The 19,843-nt window shown below is 40.8% G+C and overlaps 4 protein-coding genes and 1 long non-coding RNA gene across 16 annotated transcripts; 2 read left to right on the forward strand and 3 right to left on the reverse strand.

Annotated features, from left to right (window-relative positions):
* Positions 1–1,363: 1,363 nt before the first annotated feature.
* On the reverse strand, positions 1,364–6,302 carry LOC115562367 (uncharacterized). 10 transcript variants are annotated; one of them, XR_016196472.1, is made up of 5 exons: positions 6,287–6,302; positions 4,841–4,975; positions 2,956–3,250; positions 1,877–1,960; positions 1,364–1,795 (listed from the first exon to the last, which is right to left on the reverse strand). It is a non-coding gene; the product is annotated as an uncharacterized LOC115562367 (long non-coding RNA). The 10 variants fall into 10 exon arrangements; XR_003980139.2 differs by lacking the exon at positions 6,287–6,302 and adding an exon at positions 5,851–5,867; XR_016196468.1 differs by lacking the exon at positions 6,287–6,302 and adding an exon at positions 5,845–5,860.
* A 999-nt stretch (positions 6,303–7,301) lies between these two features.
* Nepl9 (Neprilysin-like 9) lies at positions 7,302–9,590 on the reverse strand. Its single transcript, XM_030383803.2, has one exon. The coding sequence runs from the start codon at positions 9,338–9,340 to the stop codon at positions 7,385–7,387; it is 1,956 nt and encodes a 651-aa protein (XP_030239663.2). The 5' UTR covers positions 9,341–9,590; the 3' UTR covers positions 7,302–7,384.
* Positions 9,591–10,043: 453 nt separating this feature from the next.
* Positions 10,044–11,593, forward strand: LOC149091633 (uncharacterized). Its single transcript, XM_089257827.1, has 2 exons — positions 10,044–10,240; positions 10,799–11,593. Exon 2 carries the CDS (start codon positions 10,814–10,816, stop codon positions 11,378–11,380), a length of 567 nt encoding a protein of 188 aa, XP_089113953.1. The 5' UTR covers positions 10,044–10,240; positions 10,799–10,813; the 3' UTR covers positions 11,381–11,593.
* Positions 11,594–11,633: 40 nt separating this feature from the next.
* On the forward strand, positions 11,634–16,986 carry LOC115562356 (pancreatic lipase-related protein 2). 2 transcript variants are annotated; one of them, XM_030383773.2, is made up of 5 exons: positions 11,634–12,279; positions 12,479–12,651; positions 12,712–13,041; positions 13,211–13,645; positions 13,708–16,986. In XM_030383773.2, exons 2-5 carry the CDS (start codon positions 12,609–12,611, stop codon positions 14,304–14,306), a joined length of 1,407 nt encoding a protein of 468 aa, XP_030239633.1. In that variant the 5' UTR covers positions 11,634–12,279; positions 12,479–12,608; the 3' UTR covers positions 14,307–16,986. The 2 variants fall into 2 exon arrangements, with proteins under 2 accessions (XP_030239633.1, XP_089113957.1); XM_089257831.1 differs by having other exon boundaries at positions 12,510–12,651.
* Positions 14,549–19,709, reverse strand: AspRS-m (aspartyl-tRNA synthetase, mitochondrial). 2 transcript variants are annotated; one of them, XM_089257828.1, is made up of 8 exons: positions 19,519–19,709; positions 19,099–19,264; positions 18,856–19,033; positions 17,981–18,478; positions 17,741–17,919; positions 17,476–17,565; positions 15,952–17,412; positions 14,549–15,894 (listed from the first exon to the last, which is right to left on the reverse strand). In XM_089257828.1, the coding sequence occupies exons 3-8, from the start codon at positions 19,028–19,030 to the stop codon at positions 14,956–14,958; spliced, it is 3,342 nt and encodes a 1,113-aa protein (XP_089113954.1). In that variant the 5' UTR covers positions 19,031–19,033; positions 19,099–19,264; positions 19,519–19,709; the 3' UTR covers positions 14,549–14,955. The 2 variants fall into 2 exon arrangements, with proteins under 2 accessions (XP_089113954.1, XP_030239612.1); XM_030383752.2 differs by lacking the exon at positions 19,519–19,709 and having other exon boundaries at positions 19,099–19,296.
* Positions 19,710–19,843: the final 134 nt, after the last annotated feature.

The following is a 19,843-nucleotide window of genomic DNA, read 5'->3' on the forward strand; positions in this document are numbered from 1 at the left end:
TCTAAAGCATTTGATGGATGGCCCAAAGGGCGCTGTAATTACTGGGGCTTGGACACCTGTAAAGCTTTTCAATGTTATTTACAAGCCTCAAACTGAGCAATTAGAAGGGTGCAATAAGATTCGAGTGCGGATGAAAGAAAAATGTAATTTAAAGTAGGCCTGCGAGATATCAAATCAAGCAATGTAAAAATATTATACTACGATAAATATAAGGAAAAAAGTATCATAAAAATATATGAAATACCTGTTATTAACAATCCGAACTTTCAGCATTTCAAATATTTACATCTTTTTATCCAAATTTTATCAGCTGTATAGACGAAACTTTTACAGATCTTTACTTTGCTTTACAAATAGCTAAATTGAAAGTCTCTTCGTCCATAGCCAATGGCAACTACTTCTCATATGAGAAGCCTATGATGGCTGCCAAGACTAATGAAACATTCATGCCATTTGTCAATTAGTCTGAAACGAAAGCGTAATCAGTGAGGCGAACAGGTGAGGCCATCAAAGGTGTGCGCTGTAAAAGTAATCAAAGGCATAAACGGAAATTACATATAGCTTCCGGCACCCAAAAACTGATCACATATACCTTAAATCATTTTATTGCTTTTATTTTAAATGCATTTTTACTTTTTGGATTTTGAATGCTTGAATTTATTTACTTCACAATTTTAATAATTATAAAATTAAATAATCAAACCATATATTAAATTTATGAATCCATGATGGCGTGGCAGATCTCATAAAATATATATGTATGTACATATAGGTACATTTATAGATCGGGATGACGAGCTGAGTTGATCTAGCAATTTTAATTTGTATCGATAATAATCGATAAATTGACCTCATTTTTAAGGGTATTTTGAATAGTGCTAGATATATAGCTTTCAGATTTACGATTCAGGCACACGAACTGAATTCTTGTATCATTCCGATATTTTATTAATGCAGCCCAAGATCCTTTCGCAATTCGGATATCTCTCAATGATTCAGAGCAGCGTCTTAACGTAAATGGCATTTTTTCCATAACAATCTTAAACTTAATAACAAATGTCTCATAAAGCTGCAAAGTAATTTGTCTTCAAACGTAAAAAAACGTCTTTGGTTGAGTAATTTAATTCAGGCAGTCAAAGTTATGATACTCATTATGATACATAAGATTGCCAAAATTCATTTCACTGATGTGAAAACTTAGTTCCATGAACTTCGCTTCATAACTCAACCGAAACTAACTAATCTTGTAACTCTAATTGCCAGCAATGCTTCAGATAAAACTAATAAATGAAATATACTTACTTCGCTTACATTACATTAATTTTTCCCTTTATTTATTATTTGAAAGACAGAATAAAATCTCTTCTTTTTTTTGCGTTTTGTTATTTTATTCCTGCTTCTGGTTGTTATTTTTGTTGTTGTTGTTGCATTTTGTTGCTTGTGCAGCTGTTGGTCTTGTTGTTATTTACGAAAAAATGCAAATCGAATTAAATAAAGATCTTACATATTATGTGCAAAGTGTTAAACAATGAAATTCGTAATTTTCCTATGTGCGCCATGAGCTGGTTGTTGTTGCTTGTTGCTTGTTCGTGTTGCTGCTGCTGTTGTTGTTGTTGTTGTTGTTATACACACTTATACTGTACATTATGGTCAATTAATAATTAATTGAATAAATTCCATTGAGAAACAAAATTGTTGCCTGTTAATATTTATGATTAGAGCAGATGACGCCAAGGCCTAGCAGGCTATAAAAGTTGTGAGTGTCCCAAACGTTCCAATTGGATTGCACGAATGACTGCAATATATACATAGATAAATATAAATATGTTATACTATTTGCATATGTGTGTGTGTACTCAAATCAAATCGAACTCACCGGAACACACATTTCCTCTGGCAATCGCAGAGCCCCCAAATGGAACCGGGCAGCTGCTCTTATGGCCTGCAGCTTTGACGTCATCTACGGGAAATCAGAGTCCAATAAGAATACATTTGTTACAAGCATGCCAACTAGCATGGGCAGCTGGCTGGCTCAGTAAAATATATTTAGTTTGCAAAGTATATATTTAGTTTGCAATGAGATAATTATTGCCCGCCCTCCAAAATAATTTATTTGAAAAGGGAAAATGTTAAGTTTTGGCAGCCAATATTGAAATTCAATTTGTTGTTTTAAATATATACTATAATGGCTTTTCTTCGCATTCAAGTGGGTAAAACACATAAACAATGGCCACAGCAAATGTGTTTTAAAAAAAAATGTTATTTTTAGCTGAGATTAAAAAAGTAGAATTCTTCAGATTAAATACATTCTGCTAAAATAAAATTTTATTTATGCAAATTCTTTTTCTATTTTCAATTTTTATTGCAGAAAAAAAAACAAAACTTGTTAAAGAAATAAATAAATTTTCTTTTATGCATTTTCGCAAATTTTCAGAAATGCTCAGAAAAAAAAGAAATCTAAAGGAAATCAAAATATGATCAACGCTCAAAATATCACGTCGAATTCATTTGACAAATCTCACACGCTGCAATAATAATTCAAAAGCTATTTTATACACATGTACACATACATAAACAAATTATATATACATGTGTTTTATATATATAAAACGCAGGGTAGGTTAGATCTCTAGTCAGGCATGTCGCTAAAAAAAATTGAAAACTTTTTGGAAAATAATTTTTCTATTTTTTCTTTTTTTTGTCGCAACTTTGGAAAGCGTTGCCAAAAAATAGAAACCAAGCATAATCATGAAATATAGCTATTGCTATCTATATCTATGCTGAGCTATAGTATGTGTGTCTTCAGCTTTTCATTTTTGCTAATTTAAATAATTAGTGTCAGAGAACTGCTCATTATAAATAGGAAAATACTTTTTGATTTGCGATCGATGGCAATAATTTGATTTTTTTTTTTTTTTTTGTATTATGATGATTCTTATTTTGGCTGTGACTTACCTGACTTAGGGTACTAATAGAAATCCATTAAATGCTAGCGACTTAATCCTAGTCGGTAAGTAAATTTGTTTTTTATTTGTATCATATTTGAAAATGTTGTTGTTGGAATTCAAAATTCAACATGTAAGCATATATCCTTGAACTAGTAGATTCGAATCATAATTAATTTAGAAGGCGGCTTCGTAGAAGGCATAGAGCAAGAAGAGCAAGAAGGCCAGGATTAAGAAGGTGGTAAACAAACTTCTGGCTTCATTCATTTTGTTATTGTTGCTGTTGTTGTTGTTGTTGTTGTTTGCTGGATTTTATTTTTAATAGAGAAATAAAATTATAATTAACCAATTAGTCAATTGTGGAGCACAGCTATGAATATTGTTTGAGGTCTGTTATATCAATGCACTCTATATGATTACACACAGTTTGGGTAGTTGCAGGAATCGGCAGACCGTTCGTAGCAAATGGCACGAAATAACTGAGAAACGCACCAAAAAATATTTCTCCACAATTTTTATCTAGAATCAAAGTCGGACAGCGGCCCGCAGTCAGCAGCCAGCTCATTGGAATTATGGTTTATATATGTATATAAATATCTATATATGTGACTATATATATGTATATATATAAATAAATATATTTCGGCTATATATATATATGGTAGCCGGCCACACGTATTGGTGTCCAGTTGTTGCGCATATTTTGATGCGGCACACATCGTCTCTATATGTGTGGACCACCACACGTATACGCAATATTATATATAAGTGTGTTTAGATTCCATGTGGATGCGTGTGGGCGCTACAGCTGTAGCTATAGCTCTTGACAGCTTTCTGTCTGCAGCAACTTCTCCATAGTTCTCCCAGTTTCTCTCTTTCTCTACCCTTCAATGCGGCCATCATTCATTTGAGGCATTGGCAAATTGCTTGGGAAATTTATTTATTTCTTTGTTATTCAGTGATTGCTTCTATAAGGTCGGCCGACGTGCTACTTTACCTTCCAGGCAGCTGTAGTCTAAATCGCAATTTGCATTTATTTTCCTTTGGCCCGCTAAATACGTTTTCAAATTTCTTTTGCCACATGTTTGTTTGGCCTTTTTGAAACATGTCCAAAACATTTCAAGGCACGTAGCCCCGACTCTGCCCTACATTTGCTGCTAATTGAATTTCTCGATTGCTATGTGCATACACATTATAAAGGTGCCTTTTTAATTTAGTGTTTGGAATAATTTACTGAATGCATGTTGAGACAAAATTACCGAATCTCGAGAATCTTTATAGCTTTGAAAATTCATTAAATTCGTTTTCTTAAACGAAGAATTTTATATTAAAATTTCTCTTTCTATATATACAAGTGATTGTTTACAATTTTATATTGTTTACAACTAGAAAGTTTCTTTAGACATTTTTCTAGAACATTGTGTTTATGTTAATAGAGAGAACAATTTGTCATGGAATAAGTCTGCGCTTTTGGGCATCGATCATCCCTCGAACTTTCAGATTTAACCTTCAGCTATACTCTACATCATGTTTCTAGCTGGCAAAACTTTTAGTCTGGTTTCCTTTAGTGTTCCTGGACATGTACTATACATATAGTCCTTAATACTTTACCCAAATATAAATATCGTTGCATAGACATATAAGTATATGTCTGAACATATACATACATATACATTTATTTCTTCAATCCTCTTAGTTTTTTACATTTATGCCAAACCCTAAATTACACCAAATCAATATACCCATTTTTACTCTGTGAACGAGTATAATGTATGTATGTATGTAATGTAATGTATAATTTAAAAGATATACATATATTTATACTAAACGTTAAACCATCCCCGAATTCGGACTCACATTTAATTACTTAATCTTATAACAATGCACACACTCACCTTTGCTCTATGCCCCAGCCTGGAGTCAGTGTTATTTACAACACTGCATAGATGATCCAAAGGAAGAACAGTAAAATGGCCAAAATGCCAAAGGTGGTGAACAGATTCGTGGCCTCACTCATTTTAATTCAAGCGCTATAAATAAATGTTGGAAAATACAGGCAATTAATAAATTATTAAGGTATCATATTAGATTCCAATTGGATGGTTTTATCTCTGCTCAGACAACCTCGCAAAGGTCAGGCAATAATAATATTAGCTCGTGCGTGAATATTTAGTAATATATTATGAGCTCTCCGCACTCAAAAGGTGTCCATTAATTTTCTAAAAACACATATCATTTTGTTTTTGAATTATACAGCGTGTTTTATTTTTCATTTTATTATTTTATTTCTTTTTATTGCGAATACAAGAAATCATATGAAATGTTTTTTAAACTGCCGACATTCTCCAAACAGACGCGTATACTAGAAATATATTATAATATATATTTATTTGATGTTCTGCATTAATTTCTATTTAAATCTGTTTTTTTAGTTGTTGTTGTTGTTGTTGTACTGCTGATAGAGCAATCAAAATGTCTGTCTGTAGTACATATATACAAAAAATTGTTGGCATAATAATAATTCCAGCTTTATAGATTGGAACAGTTCCAAATATTTCTCGATAAATTTATTAGCACGGCACACTTAAATTCGATTGGGATTACGCAAAGCGATTTCACTCGACACAAGATAATGCCAACGCTGCCCCTGGGGTTACCTGGATTCTTATGCGGGTATATGAATTTTAAAATTTTAATTTTTTCTAAAAGGGAAACCTTTTAGTTTTGCGGACTATTTGTGCTATTAACTGCAGCGAGGCTTTGGCCCAACTAAAATCGATTCACGCACTTGCTCGCTGAGTTGCGCAAAATATAGCAAAAATTCAAAAACATTGGCGTGAAAGTATCTATAAAATAAAAAAGAACACACACACACGCACGCACACCTAAACACAGACACACTCACAGTTAGATGTTGGATATATGGGAAAAGAACGACACTCAAGAGAAAAACGTTGCGCTGTCAACTGACAAGTGGAAAATGAAAATACATATCTGTGTATATATGTATATATAACTATATAGTGGTGGGAAAAAAAAGTCTGCTTGCTTTGCCTCGCTTTCGATTCCAAAAAACACATTGGCCAAAGTGAGATGCCAATAGAAAATGTTGCTTGGAGCATGCTTAAAGTTAAAGCGAAAATTCACATCGAAAATAAATAAAATAAATTTTCTTAGCCGCTTTGACAGTTTGCGAGCAGCCGCAACCGCTAAAAAACGCAACAAAAATGTTTTGAAAAAAAAAAAAAAAAAAATTTAAAGAAAAAAGAAATAATGGAAATGGGTAGAACAATTCTGTTCTGCATTAAAAATAATTTATATACTATATACACTGAACAAACATGTTTGTTTCATATCAACACTTGCGAATCTTTCCATTCACAAGTCTTTTGTTTCAGCTTTTCAGGTGCAAAGGAACCTAGCCAAAATGAGGTTCTTTCCAAGGCACAACAAAACTCAAGATGACGTTTTTAAATATCATTAAAATTCACATGCCTTGAGCTAGAGCATAAATTCTGCACTTGAGCTGTGCGGATTCAGAAAACCTAAGACGAAATGCTAATAAATACGCAGAGCTGTGTATATAGTATATGGCTTATATACTACAGTTTATATAGTATATTGTTTAGACTCTGCCCACACTTTCGTAAACAACAATTTGACGTATAATTTGGGACATGTTTCCATACCAATATTGAGTGCCTGACAGTTGTCATTAACTCAATTTGAAAATGCACTGCGCAAATGCTTGAAGTGAACTCTAGAAAAACAACAATACAAAGAAATATATTATTAGAAATTATGGTCTAAATCATCTGCATAATGACTGAAACAATTACTGAAAAATGTTTGGAAATATTTTAGGTTCAATGATCACGAAATTTTGAAAACATTCGACCTGACATGCAGTCAAGAATGGAATGAAAGGAAAGTGTAAAAAAAAAAAAACAATGTGTTGAAAGTACTGAAATACGAAATTTAAAAGCTATTTATAGTATTATTTTATGGATTTTATTTATTTTTTATTATGTTATACATTTTTTACGTATTCTGCTTGCAGCTCATTTAAAATGTACATATTTAGAATTTTTGTAAACAATTGTTTTATGCCAATTAAATGTGAAAGAAATTTTCTGCTTAAAGATATTAATAGCCTAAAATCAAAATCAATTTAAATATTAAGAAAAAAATTAAATAGAAAAATATTTTAGGAAATAAATAAATGAAATTTATATTTAGTACATTTACATATATCTAAAATATATAATATACAATTAAATGGGTGAAATAAAGTTCTTCAAGAAAAACATTTTTCATTGTAGAAACTGCTCTTTAATCTTAATTATTATTATTATTATTAAATCATTAATTGTACACGGGTATTCTGTACATATCTTAAATATCATAAACTCTCCTCGGAGAATCTCTATTCCAATTGGCTATTCACATCGGTTGATCATGCATTTAGCCGGCGGATTCATCTGTGCCTCCGGCCCACACTTGAAGGCAGCCTGAAACTCTGGCAGATTCATGTAGCCCCGATTGAGCTGGGCCGCAAAGATCTCGTCCTGGCGGTTGCACAGCTGCTGCGCCACCGCATAGAAGAGTACGCGATGTTCGTCCAGGCCGAAGTACTGCAGCACAAACTGTTCGGCAAAGACGAATCGCTCGCCCTGCAGCCAGAAGTGATAATCCCGCAGAGCGGCCTGAAACGAGCGATGGAAGTGAAAGACATCGGCCACCTCATGCGCACTCAAGGGGCGATAGATGGCCGCCAGCTGAGCGTCGTAGAGCTGCTGCGTCTGTCGCTCCAGGCAGTCGAGAGCCGTGTAGTAGCCATCGGTGTCCTGCAGGAGGCCAGAGTCGCGCCACAGCTCCAGGCCCTGGGTGGCGTAGTAGTGATACATGGGTCGATGCAGCGACAGCAGCACAAAGTGCAGAAAGTGGCGCAGGAAGTAGGCGGACTGCTGCACATCCTCCGCATCCACATAGGCCGACTGGAAGCTGTGCCGCAGCTGAGCGCGCCGCAGCTGCAGCAGATTGCCGTAGAAGTGATACGGCCGGAAGTGCACCTGGCCATACCACGACGTCAGCGCGCTGATGTTCAGATAGTGCTGCGCATGCGCCTGCAGCAGCCGCGCCACCTGCAGCTCGCGGCGCTCCACAGACGCCGGCCACAGATGCCCGTACCAGTCTCGGCTGCCCAGCGTGGAGCGCCGGCGCTTCTGGAAGCGCGTCGTGTGCAGCTGGTACATGGCCAAGGCCACGTCGCGCGTCAGCTGTGGCGCCAGCACGTGCCACTGCCAGTACTCGGCGTGCAGCAGCCGCTCGAACTCCGTGGCCAGCTCGTAGCAGTCCCCGTAGGCCAAGCGCTGTTGCGCCTGCCACAGCACATAGTTGTAGACGATGCGCGGCTCCGTCTGGCGCAGCACGCCCCACGCCCGCGTGATCTGTGCCACATCCAGGGGCAGCTTGCGAGCCGTTACCAGCTCTTGTGCCGTAAAGTTCAGCAGGCCAAAGAACGTTTGCATATAGTCCATGGTATTGTCATCCAGCTCCAGCTGCTCCTGTCCCGGCGCCGGCGCCGGCGTGCTCTGCCGTCCTCGCTTGCCCTCGGTCAAGCTGGTGGCCAGGGGCAGCTCACCGCGCATGCCGCGGCACAGCATGCGCATCTCGTGCGCCACAATGTGCCCCACCTGGGCATGACGGCCTGCCAGCACGTCCGACATGCTCGCCTGGAACTGCCGCTGGCTGGGACAGGGCAGCTCCGCTATAGGCGCCACATAGATGGCCTGCTCGGCAAAGTAAATGTGCAGCAGCGTGGGCAGACCGTGCGCCGCCAGCTGCGCGGCCAGCTGTATCCAGTTGAGCTGCTCGTCCAGCTGCCGGCGCTGCCATTGGTGGCGCAGGAAGGGCCAGCCGGTGAGCGCCTCCTGGTGGGCAGCTAGAAACGGCACTTGCTCCAGCATGTGCTCGAGGTGGGCGTGCTGCCGCCCTCGCATCTTGCACTCGCCGTACAGCTCAGCCAGCAGCTTGCCCGGCAGCGTTTCAAACTTTTCATAGTGCCGCTCAAAGAACTGCATGCGATCCTGCATGTTGTACAAAAACGGCGGCAGTGCATCATCTGGATCCGGCGCTTGCTCCAGCTGCCCAAAGTTGCCGCACGCATGTGCATAGAAATCATCGCACGGCTCTGCGCTCCCATTCCTCAGTGCCACCAGCTGCTGCAGATTTCGCTTGTACAGGCGAGTGAAAAACCTGGCCGCCTCGTCCTCCTGCTCCTCAGTTGCTGCTGCTGCTGCTGCTGCTGCTGTCCCTGTCGTGCCTTCGCCATGTGCCAGACTCGAGGCCATCAGCAGGATCGCCAGCTGCCATTGCCAGCGCATTTCGCTCATCCGCTCGCCAGCCTCAGCGCGCTAGTACTACGTCTCGGCATCGAAGCCGGAGGCAGGCAGCCGAGCAACAGCTGATAAGCCCCCAACTAGATGTGGAGCACAGTGTGACGTACACCAAGCAAAATGATAGCAGTGCATGCCCCAGGCGTCTAACGCCTTGACCTTATAGATTTCCGCTCTAGCGAATTAGACGCAGAGAATGTCAACAATCTATTACTCATTGCTAGGTATTAACCGGCGTTACACGGCTCGAATTTCAAAAATGTTTATCGAACTATTGCCTGCTGTTTGAGATGGACTTCGAAATTGATTAGTTTTAGACCGAAAAATTTCGAACTAAAAATATTTAAATATTAATTAAAATGTAAATGAAAGGCAGAAAGATACGATATATGTCTCTAAGTATACATTTTAATATTTTCAATATCTATTTACTGCAAACAAATAACATCAACAACTCTGATACAAATAGCATATGTTATATAACATTACTCAACAGCCATTACAGCTAACAATAATAGAAACATTTCAAGTATATACATACATTTGTATGTATGCATGCATATATTATGTTTAATAAAATTAACTTATAGAACTTATATCATGTTAGACTATATACAAATTAAACAAGTCTCATTTATGCATTTAATAAACGAATTTACTGCTGTGCGAGTACATTATGTATGCACTGTATACTCCTGTAATCGACATTAACAGCCCAATTGATCTAGACCTGCCCATCTGTCTGCCTGCCTCGATACATTTAAAAGCTAGTGACTGACCTAAGACTTTTCACTGTCAAGTTTACATCGATAGGATTTTCTCATTTTCAATTTGAGGTGAGGTACAACCATTTCCGCTCAACTCCTACAACGTTCAACAAGCTCCGCATCCAATTTGGTAATTATACTATTCTATCCACACTTTAACTAATCATGTTCAGTGAGAAGGTAGTTTAACATATAAAGTTCAATTAGAGCAGGCCAAAAATATTTGAATTAACCATTTTATCTTGGATTTGGTAAAAAACGTGCGCAGGTGGACTTCTGCGCAGTGGGTGTACATAACCTAGAATGCCCAAAAGAGCCGCACGTCACGTGCTCTCGTCTGCCGTTGCTTGAAGGAGTCTTACTTAGTTTAACAACGATATTAATAGATTCAATTGCTTCAATGTCCGCCTGATATAATGAAAGGGTTTTCCTGCAATTAAAGCCAGAGATTTCGAATATATGTAAGGATTTGTTTTTCCATTTTTTGGTTATATTAACAGAAGTTGTGAAAACATTGTGAATTGGTAGCGACCAAGTGTCCACTAGAGGTGTTTTTATTGTAACATCCATCACAACTATCAAGGATATAATGCAAAGTTATTTTCAGTAATTAAAATGTATCAATTTAGTTTTTGTTTTAAATCGAACCCTTACTATTTACTTACTCAGCTTACATCTTTTTAAATAGAGATTCGTTACAATTATGAAGAAACTGGACACCAGCACCGTCGAGGAAATCCTGAAAGGGGAGGAAATCGCGAAGCTTCGCGATGCCCTGACAGATGAGGTACCTGCGAAAGATGAGAAGACTTTAAAAGCTGAAATGGCACCGAACGATGGTGATAATCCGAAAGCTGAGGAAGCCCCGAAAGTCGATGAAAAGATGAAAGATGAGGAGCTTCCGAAAGTTCAGGCAGCCCTGAAAACTGAGGAAATTCCGAAAAATGAGAATACTCTGAAGCTCGAGAAACATGTGAAAGCTGAAGAGACTCCAAAATCTGAGGAAACTTTGAAAGCTAAGGAGACTTCAAAAGATGAGAAGACATCGACTGATGATGAGGATTCCGCCTCTGCTTCCGATGAAGAATACAACCTGCCTTTGGGCTTAAAGACGTCTCAATATTTAAAGTTTTTGAAAACCAAACTGAATGATAATCAAACTACTATTAGGAAAGAAGTAATTAAAAGTGAGATAAAACGCGAGATTAAACGCATAATATATGAAGCTACAGCTGAGAAGGAATGGCCCTATGATAACCATAGTTACTGAGCAATGCAAATACTTTCTCAATGAAGTAAATAAAAAATGTGAATCAAACAAAAAGTATTAAACCGAAAAATAAATATACATATGTATTGCAAATAATATTTTTATGCATATTTCCAGATATAGTTAAACTTGTAGCGCGTGTCAAACTTGAAAAGTCTTCATAAATTTAACAATGTTGCTAAACTGAGTTATAAATAAATTAATGGATGCTGTCTGAGTGTAAGAGAGAGAGATAGAGAATGAGAATGAGAATGTCACAGCTGTCGCTCGTTTAGGCACTAATGCTTGTTCTATTAGTTTCCATACTACTTGACATTCCATGCCGAAAAGATTATTAGTGCCCCTGAAAGTATAGACAGCAGCCATACAGACTTGTGCATATACATAGTTATCTATAGATATGTTTATATATATGTCTAAATATACACTCCATAAAGAATATACATATGTATACTGTGGGCGTTGGCAGCCACACGCAGCGCTAATAAATTGGGAAATGATAGAAATTGGCCAGAACTAGAAAAGAAAACTGAAATCAATTAATAAATCAATTGTATACCGCGCACATACCACTAATAATCCCCCAGTGCTCCAATTAGGTTAGCAGCTGTTGCCCGAGATTCCAAGTGGATAAACAAAAAAGAAGCCCAATTTTAAGTATGTTGACGTGGGTCGGGAATAAAATATTTGTATTTAACTTGCATTATCTTTGAGCTCTAAAGCCGTAAGCCCATAGAGTCGACGTTCCATGTATGTATGTATGTACATACGTCTTAAGGGTTTGAGCGCTATAAAAGCAGAAGACAAGCAGCACTCAGCGATCGTTCGCTTCTTTTCTGTTGTTGTTGTGCGACGTGCTTGACTTTTATACGTTGCTCACTTATTAAAACAACAAACACGTACGTAGCATATATATGTATACATGTATGTGTGTGTGAATGCAGATAAATTTAAGGTCTGCATTGGTCTCTCAGCACTTGAATTCACAGTTAGCTAATCCTCTGACTCTCAATGTTTTCACTTTTTTTTATGCTCAACTCTCACTTTACACACAAACACACGCACACACACACATACACATTTACACTCGCTGGACAGCACATTGGCCAAATTGGTCATCGGCTTGAAGGCCGGCATTCAGTTTCTCCAACATATTCGGAACAGGCACAGCTCGCCGCCACGCTTTAATTATTATTAATTCGAGAAATAAATATAAACAGCGCGCAAGATGAGCTACTACAGGCTGCTGGCCATAGCCTGCCTGTGTTCAGGTAACTACCAAACAGTCTTAGCCAAGTCTAATGTCTCACGAAATTGAAATCTCTCTCTAGTCTCCACTTGCCAGGGCGGCTCGGTGTTTGATTTCGTTACACAGTCTGCACCACAATTGGATAATGTGACAGCCAAACCCGTTGCCAATCGAGACATCACTATCGGACCCTGTAAATGGGCCATTGGACGCAGCTGTCCCGATCCTGATGTCAAATACTATATTTACACGCGACAAAATGTCATGGATCGTCAGAATCTGCACGTTGACGAGTCCGCAGAGCTATCCAATCTCACCAATTCCAACTTCAATCCAAGAAATCCCACCAAAATACTCATACATGGCTACAACTCCGATATGTTCCTGAGTCCGTTGCAACAAATGCGAGATGGTGAGTATGTGATGCCATAGAAGGGCATTGAAGATAGATATATATATATTGCTCTATAGTTCCATATAGCTCTATATATCAATATACAAACGATGTAGTACTTAGAATGCATCATGCAGCTTAAGATTTATTTATCCAATTACCTAAACTCCCATTAAATCCCTTATAGAATACCTAGCCAAAGGCAATTACAACATAATCTATGTGGACTGGAGTGTTCTGGCGCCGAGCCCTTGCTACATAAGCGCCGTGCACAATACGCGGCAGACGGGCGCCTGTACGGCGCAGCTGATCGAGCGTCTGGTGGAGATGAACAATACGGATATACACATCATTGGCTTCTCGCTGGGCGCCCAGGTGCCCAACTATATAGCGCGCAATTTGAAATCGTTTCAGCTGCCGCGTATCACAGGACTGGATCCTGCGATGCCACTGTTCATTACAGCCGGCCTCAATGACAAGTTGGATCCCAGCGATGCGGCATTTGTGGACGTGATACACACGAATGCCCTGGTGCAGGGCAAGCTGGAGCGTTGCGGACATGCTGATTTCTATATGAATGGCGGCATTTCGCAACCGGGATGCTCGGGACCACAGTGGATGAGTGGGTGCAAATCTAAAAGGGAAGATTGACGAATTTAATTGACTCATGAATGTTTGTTCTAGATTCCTTTGCCTGCAGCCATCAGCGCGCCAATGCATATTACCTGGAGTCCATACGCTCGCCCAAGGGCTTCTGGGGCTGGGCCTGCAGTAGCTACATCTCCTACCTGCTGGGCATGTGTCCGCCCACGAACTATCTGCTGGAGGCCGGTGACAATGTGCGTCCCGGCACGCGCGGCATGTTTCTGATAGACACCAACGACACCTCGCCCTATGCGCTGGGCAAGTGGACGGATCTGCCCACGCTTGGCGTCAAGCGGCCACGCACACCTCCGCTGCCGCAACGCATACCAATGCAGAGTGTGGATCCGCTGCTGCAGCACATCGATCCGTTCGGCAAGCTGGCCTATAATTTCAATAATCTGCCAAGCACACCAGATACGCACGATCTGTATGAGCACTGGACCAGCTACAGTCCACCGCAAATTACGGAAAGCGAGAGCGATGACTCCATCGAGGAGCAGGATGTGGGCTCGGGCGATTTTTCAGAGCCGCCGGATGATCGTCAGCTGAGGAGCCCGCTAAACTGGTGGGATTACAGACGTAATCTTACCTATGGCTACATAGACAATGATATATTCAGCACGCCGAACGTGCACTAACCATACACCACAAATGCTTAGCTCCCTTCCCTTGCCCCATTAACCATAGAGCATCTGAAAGACTCTCTCATGCAAATAACATTCCAATTAATGATAATATAACTGAACTTAAAATAGTAATATTAATTTGATCAAATAATATATTCCCCTAGGTGTAAGTAGTCAAAGTCAAGTAAAGTAAAAACTAAAAATTTAATGTTGTAGCTACCCCTACTACATATAATTATTAGTAAATACATATATCTTATTATTTGATTTATTGTATTTTTAAACAAATCGCAATACAATAGCAGTTCGTACATAATTATATTGTAAATTGTAATAAATCGCCATATATATATATATATATAATTAGTAATGGACTTACGAATGTTGGTGGGCGTGCGCGTGAGCTGCGTCCGCAATGAGAGTGGATAATAGATGGGGTAACTAAGCCAGTAGACACTGAGTGGAGCCCATTTGGCATTTACAATACAATTTGTTGCGGTACCGCCGCCCTACGTCTGACAATCGAACGGTGACATCTTGATTGGTGTTTGGTGGCATCCTGCAACGCCACTACTTGATTTATTATTTGAGCTTACTAATAAAATGCTAAGCCGTATCTCTAATTCCGCTGCTGCCCTTGTCGCCTGCGATCCGATGCGGCCTACACTTTCTTTTTGACCACGCGTTTGGCACGCGGCGCTGGTGTAGCTGATGACGCATCTGCTGTCGGCTCTGACGTTTCGGCAACGGCGGGTGCTTCGCTAACATCTTCCGTTTTTATGGCTGGTTCCAACAACTCTGCTGCTGGCGATGTTGCCTCATCAGGTTTAGCGTTTGTGCTTGTGGATTCTGGCACTGGCTCTTTCGCTGGCGATTCGTCAGCGAGCTCGTTTTTAACATCAACATCCATCGAGGTGTGCTCCGTGTCGCTGGTGCCCGACATGGGCGACGGTGGGGCACGCACTGCATCTGGATCATCGTCCTCCTGTGAGTTCGCTGCGTCGTTGTTGCCTGTGCTGTCATCTTCGGCTTCAGTCTCCTGTATGTTGATGTGATAGAGTTTCATATCCTCCTCTGAAATGGGGACAGGTGCATTAGAGAGCGGATCCCGACCATTGAGTGACTTGGGGAATGCAATCACATCGCGTATCGAACGTGCACGACACAATATTGCTATAAGACGATCAAGGCCCAGTGCAATGCCACCATGTGGCGGACAACCAGACTCCAGAGCGCTGAGCAAGTGCGCCAGATGATCGTGGGGTATTTTCAGAACTTGCTCCAAAATGAACTGCTGCATATCACGATCGTGAATGCGCATAGAGCCACCGCCCACTTCCTGGCCATTGAGGACCAAATCATATGCCTCAGAGCGTATGGATTCCAAATTGTCACAGCTGGTGGCGAACTTATCCAGATCCTCAACAAGCGGCGCCGTGAACGGATGATGCACACTCTCCAGCTGATTTGTAACGGGGTTGCGCTCAAACAGTGGAAAGTCAACAACCCAGAGGAAGCGATATTCGTTGGGTTTCTTGGTTTTTACATTCTCTACAAGGAAATCGTGGTAGTCTACTCGAATGCGACCCAGAAGATTACGCTGTGGAGAAGGATGAAGTTAAGCATTGTATGAAAATAATAGTAATCATTTACTAACCGTCTCCTCTTTGGGTCCAATACACAGGAAAAGTAAATCGTTCTCCTCCAAATCGAATTTCTCAATAACCTCAGTGGCCACCTCGGTGCCCAGCAGCTTTGTGAGCCTCTCCTGCACGTCCTTGGCAAAGTTAAATTTGCGCACGAACAGCGTGCCCGAGAAGGCCTTGCTCAGGCTCTCGTAGTGCTTGCGTGCAGCTCCATTCCAGAAGGCTTCGCTGGCGCGCACCACAATGGCATAGGCGCTAAAGTCATTATATTTGCCCTTGAAGTTCTCACTCTTCTCGATAATGTCCGAGACGTTGTTAAGCAGGAAACAGAATCGTGTGTCCGGCTTGTCGGTGCCATATTTCTCCATGGCCTCTTCGTAGGTGATGCGTCTGAATGGCGTTTGTAGCTTGGGCAAGTGCTTGGGCCACGAGTAGCGCAACGTTTCCTCAATCAGTTGCATTATATCATCGCGACTAGTGAACGACAACTCAATATCAAGCTGTGTGAACTCCGGCTGACGATCGGGTCGAGTGGCCTCATCGCGATAACAGCGCGCCACCTGGAAGTAGCGATCGATGCCGCCAGACATCAGCATCTGCTTGAACTGCTGGGGGCTCTGCACCAGCGAATAAAAGTGACCCGCCTTGCGTGTGGGCACCACAAATTCCTGGGCACCGCCGGGCGTGCGGCGGAATAACGTTGGCGTCTCCACTTCCACAAAACCCAAATAGTTAATCAAATACTCGCGCATGCGCATTATAACCGCCGAACGTAAGCGCAAATTATGCTGCATATCATTAAAACGCAAGTCCAAGTAGCGATGCGTGAGACGTAAGCGTTCGCCGGCGCGATTAAATTTACGTATCTCGAAGGGGAGATTCTTTTTGGCCGCGTTTAGTACGTCGATTTTGTCGGCCTCGATTTCAACATGTCCTGTGGTCATTTTTGGATTTATGGTGGCTGCTGGACGCGGAATAACGGTGCCCTCGACGCGCACAATCGACTCAATGGGCACACCGGTTTCAGCATACTCCTCCAGCCCCTTTGTCTTGGCCAAGATTAGTACCTGCGTTTGGCCATAAGCATCACGCAGTATGAAAAACTTGTTCATACGTTGAAATTCCAGCCAGCCGCAAATGACGACCTTTTCGTTGATATCATTCGAAGTCAGTTCGCCACAGTTGTGCGTACGATCTGCAAATTTGTTGGTGTCCGCCACCTTCTGGCGCTGCTGCTCAACACAAGCCTGAACTGTGCTCGGTGCGCTCGTTTCACCGCCATCCACATCGCCATCACCATTATTGGCGCTGATTGCGTTGCGAGCAGCGGATGAGGCCTCCTCGGCCTCGAGATCATCAATGGACATCTTCTGTACTTTTTCTTTAACCTTAATGGGGCCCTCGTAGGGATCATCGGGATTTAAGACTTTTACACTGGTCACACTAACTTCCACTTCGCCCGTATCATATTTCTACAGATAAAATCAAATCATATTAATTTATATTGCGACTTTTGAATTGTTTTATACAATTACCAAATTTATGTTTGCCTTCGGCCTTCCGAGTACTTTTCCAACAATTTGCAACACAGTTTGTTCTGGTGTGGACATAAAGGTGTCCATTAGCTGCATAATGAAATTGAAAGTTTAAATTATGCATATAATTTATATAAATATGTGATTTACTTATAAGACTATCTCAAATTGTTATATTTTCTGGAAAATTTAATATACAATATATATTGCATAATAGAGTTAACTTTCATATATTCATTATCTACTAAAGTTCATGGATACTCACAGATTGATCTTCGATCATCAGCTGAGTTTGTCCGTAGCCATCCTTTAGTTGCAAGAACTTGTTGTTTTTTGTTGATGGTATCCAGCCCACTAAGGTGACGGTTTTGCCAACATCATCTCGGCGCAGATCATTACAGGTGAGATCACGATTCTCAAAGTATTTCAAGATATTCTCATTCTCTGCAAGAAGAGTTCTAGAGTTATAATAAATAATGATTGACCTATCAATTCATCTACTCACTGGCAATTTTATACTCTGTGCTGGTGATGCCCAGACTGCTCTGTTGCTGTGCCATGGTGCTGTAGGTGCGTTTGTCGCCGGCGCGTTTCGTGCCGCTAGCCGGAAAATGTATGCTGAGTATGTCCTGCACCTCCACTTCGATTTCACCTGTGGGCATTGTCTGGTTACACGAATTATGTGGTCTTCGCATCACCTGACCCACAATTGTGAGCGTTGTGTTCTCTGGCATGTTGTTCATGCGTCGTGCCACTCGTGGATGTTTGTCCTCCAGCACAACCAGCTGACAAGCGCCACCATTACGATCGCGCAGCTCAGCAAAACGATTCACACGCTTTTTAAACAGTCGCCCGGAGAGCTCCACAAACATGCCGCAGTGATGATTCCTCAACTCTCCACAACTCTGACGCATTGGCTGTGGTGGCTGTGAGTTCATGCTAAAATTACTGGCCATGGCGCTCATTAACTGCATCAGATCGTTGCCTGAGATATTGGGACCCACTGAGAAAATAAAAACATTTGATATATTTTAATTGCTTTGGCTCAAAACTCTTTCTCATATATTATTATATATTATATTCAACCTATATGGATGCTTAGCTTTCCTCTAAAGCCTATCTGCTATATCTCGAAAAATTAAAAAAAAAATTATAAATTCATAAAAATATTTAGAAGTCAAATATAAGAATATTTGAATTTCCATTTCTGTATGCTTTAAAAGCTCAATTATAATTCACTTCAGCCATATGACATGTTATTTATATAATTCTCGGTTATCGCCTTAGCCGATAACAATATCGTTGTTGACATTTTTGTCGACTGTGCAGAACTTGAATGTTGTTGCAATTTATAGTTTCTTATTGAAATAATTTACTTACTGTTGAAGGGATTTGGACCAGGGCCGAAATTGTCATTATAGCCGCCTCCTCCACAACCGCCTCCGCCACGATAGTTATCAAAGTCGTTGTAGCCACCGCCTCCGCCACCCCCACCATAGCCACCGCCACCACCATAACGTCCACCTCCTCCGCCTCCTCTATACCGACCGCTCATGATCTATAGAAAGAAATATACGAAGCCATGAGACTTGTGCCTTGTGCTAATCGATGCGCCAGACTTACGTGACTATAAACTTCTGCCGCTATTGGGGCTGTTGCTGCCGGATCGCTACCGTTGCTGTTGGAACTACTTAAGTTAGTTTCTTTTTGGGTCGATTTTGAGCTGCTATAGACTGCTGATGATTTCCCAAATTGTAGCAGTCGCTGCTGCGGACAACGCCAAACGTTTCTGGAAATTATAAGCATTTTAATTTAAAGCGTTGCGTTCTTCACTCGCACAATTTGCGCCTTTTGCAACCGATAAAAAAATTTTCTTTTCTAAGCACGAGCAACACTCACACATTTACAAAAACCTTATACGTGCGTGTGCGTGTACGTACGTGTACATGCTTATGTTGACTGTGCATGTGTGTGTGTCTGTGCCGGGCGTCGCGAAAACGCCGATGAGCTATTGACCAATTTGTAATTGGTATTCGCGCTTACCTAAGCAATATGATGTCTTTCTCTAACACAATTGAGGGAGTTATTTAATGCACTTAGCTAGTTTAACACGCGCACACAAATTTGTAGTTTCAACTACAAGTCACTTGGTTTTCTTCTGAAAAATAACTCAAATATGTTTTGGCTTGGTTCTGGTGGAGGAGAGAAAAAATAAGTAGAGCAACCTTTTATCGATAGTGCAATGCAAAACATCGATAGAGCACGCTAGTGGTGAACTATCGCGTCACAACTACAGCTGCTCGACAAAGCACGAAGTACGACCTCAGCCTCAGGAACTAGTTTAAAAGAGTAGGTAGATTAATACAAA

This window comes from Drosophila navojoa, chromosome 3 (genome assembly GCF_054131105.1).
Source record: "Drosophila navojoa isolate 15081-1374.11 chromosome 3, UAZ_NAV_1.0, whole genome shotgun sequence".
Classification (NCBI taxonomy): domain Eukaryota; kingdom Metazoa; phylum Arthropoda; class Insecta; order Diptera; family Drosophilidae; genus Drosophila; species Drosophila navojoa.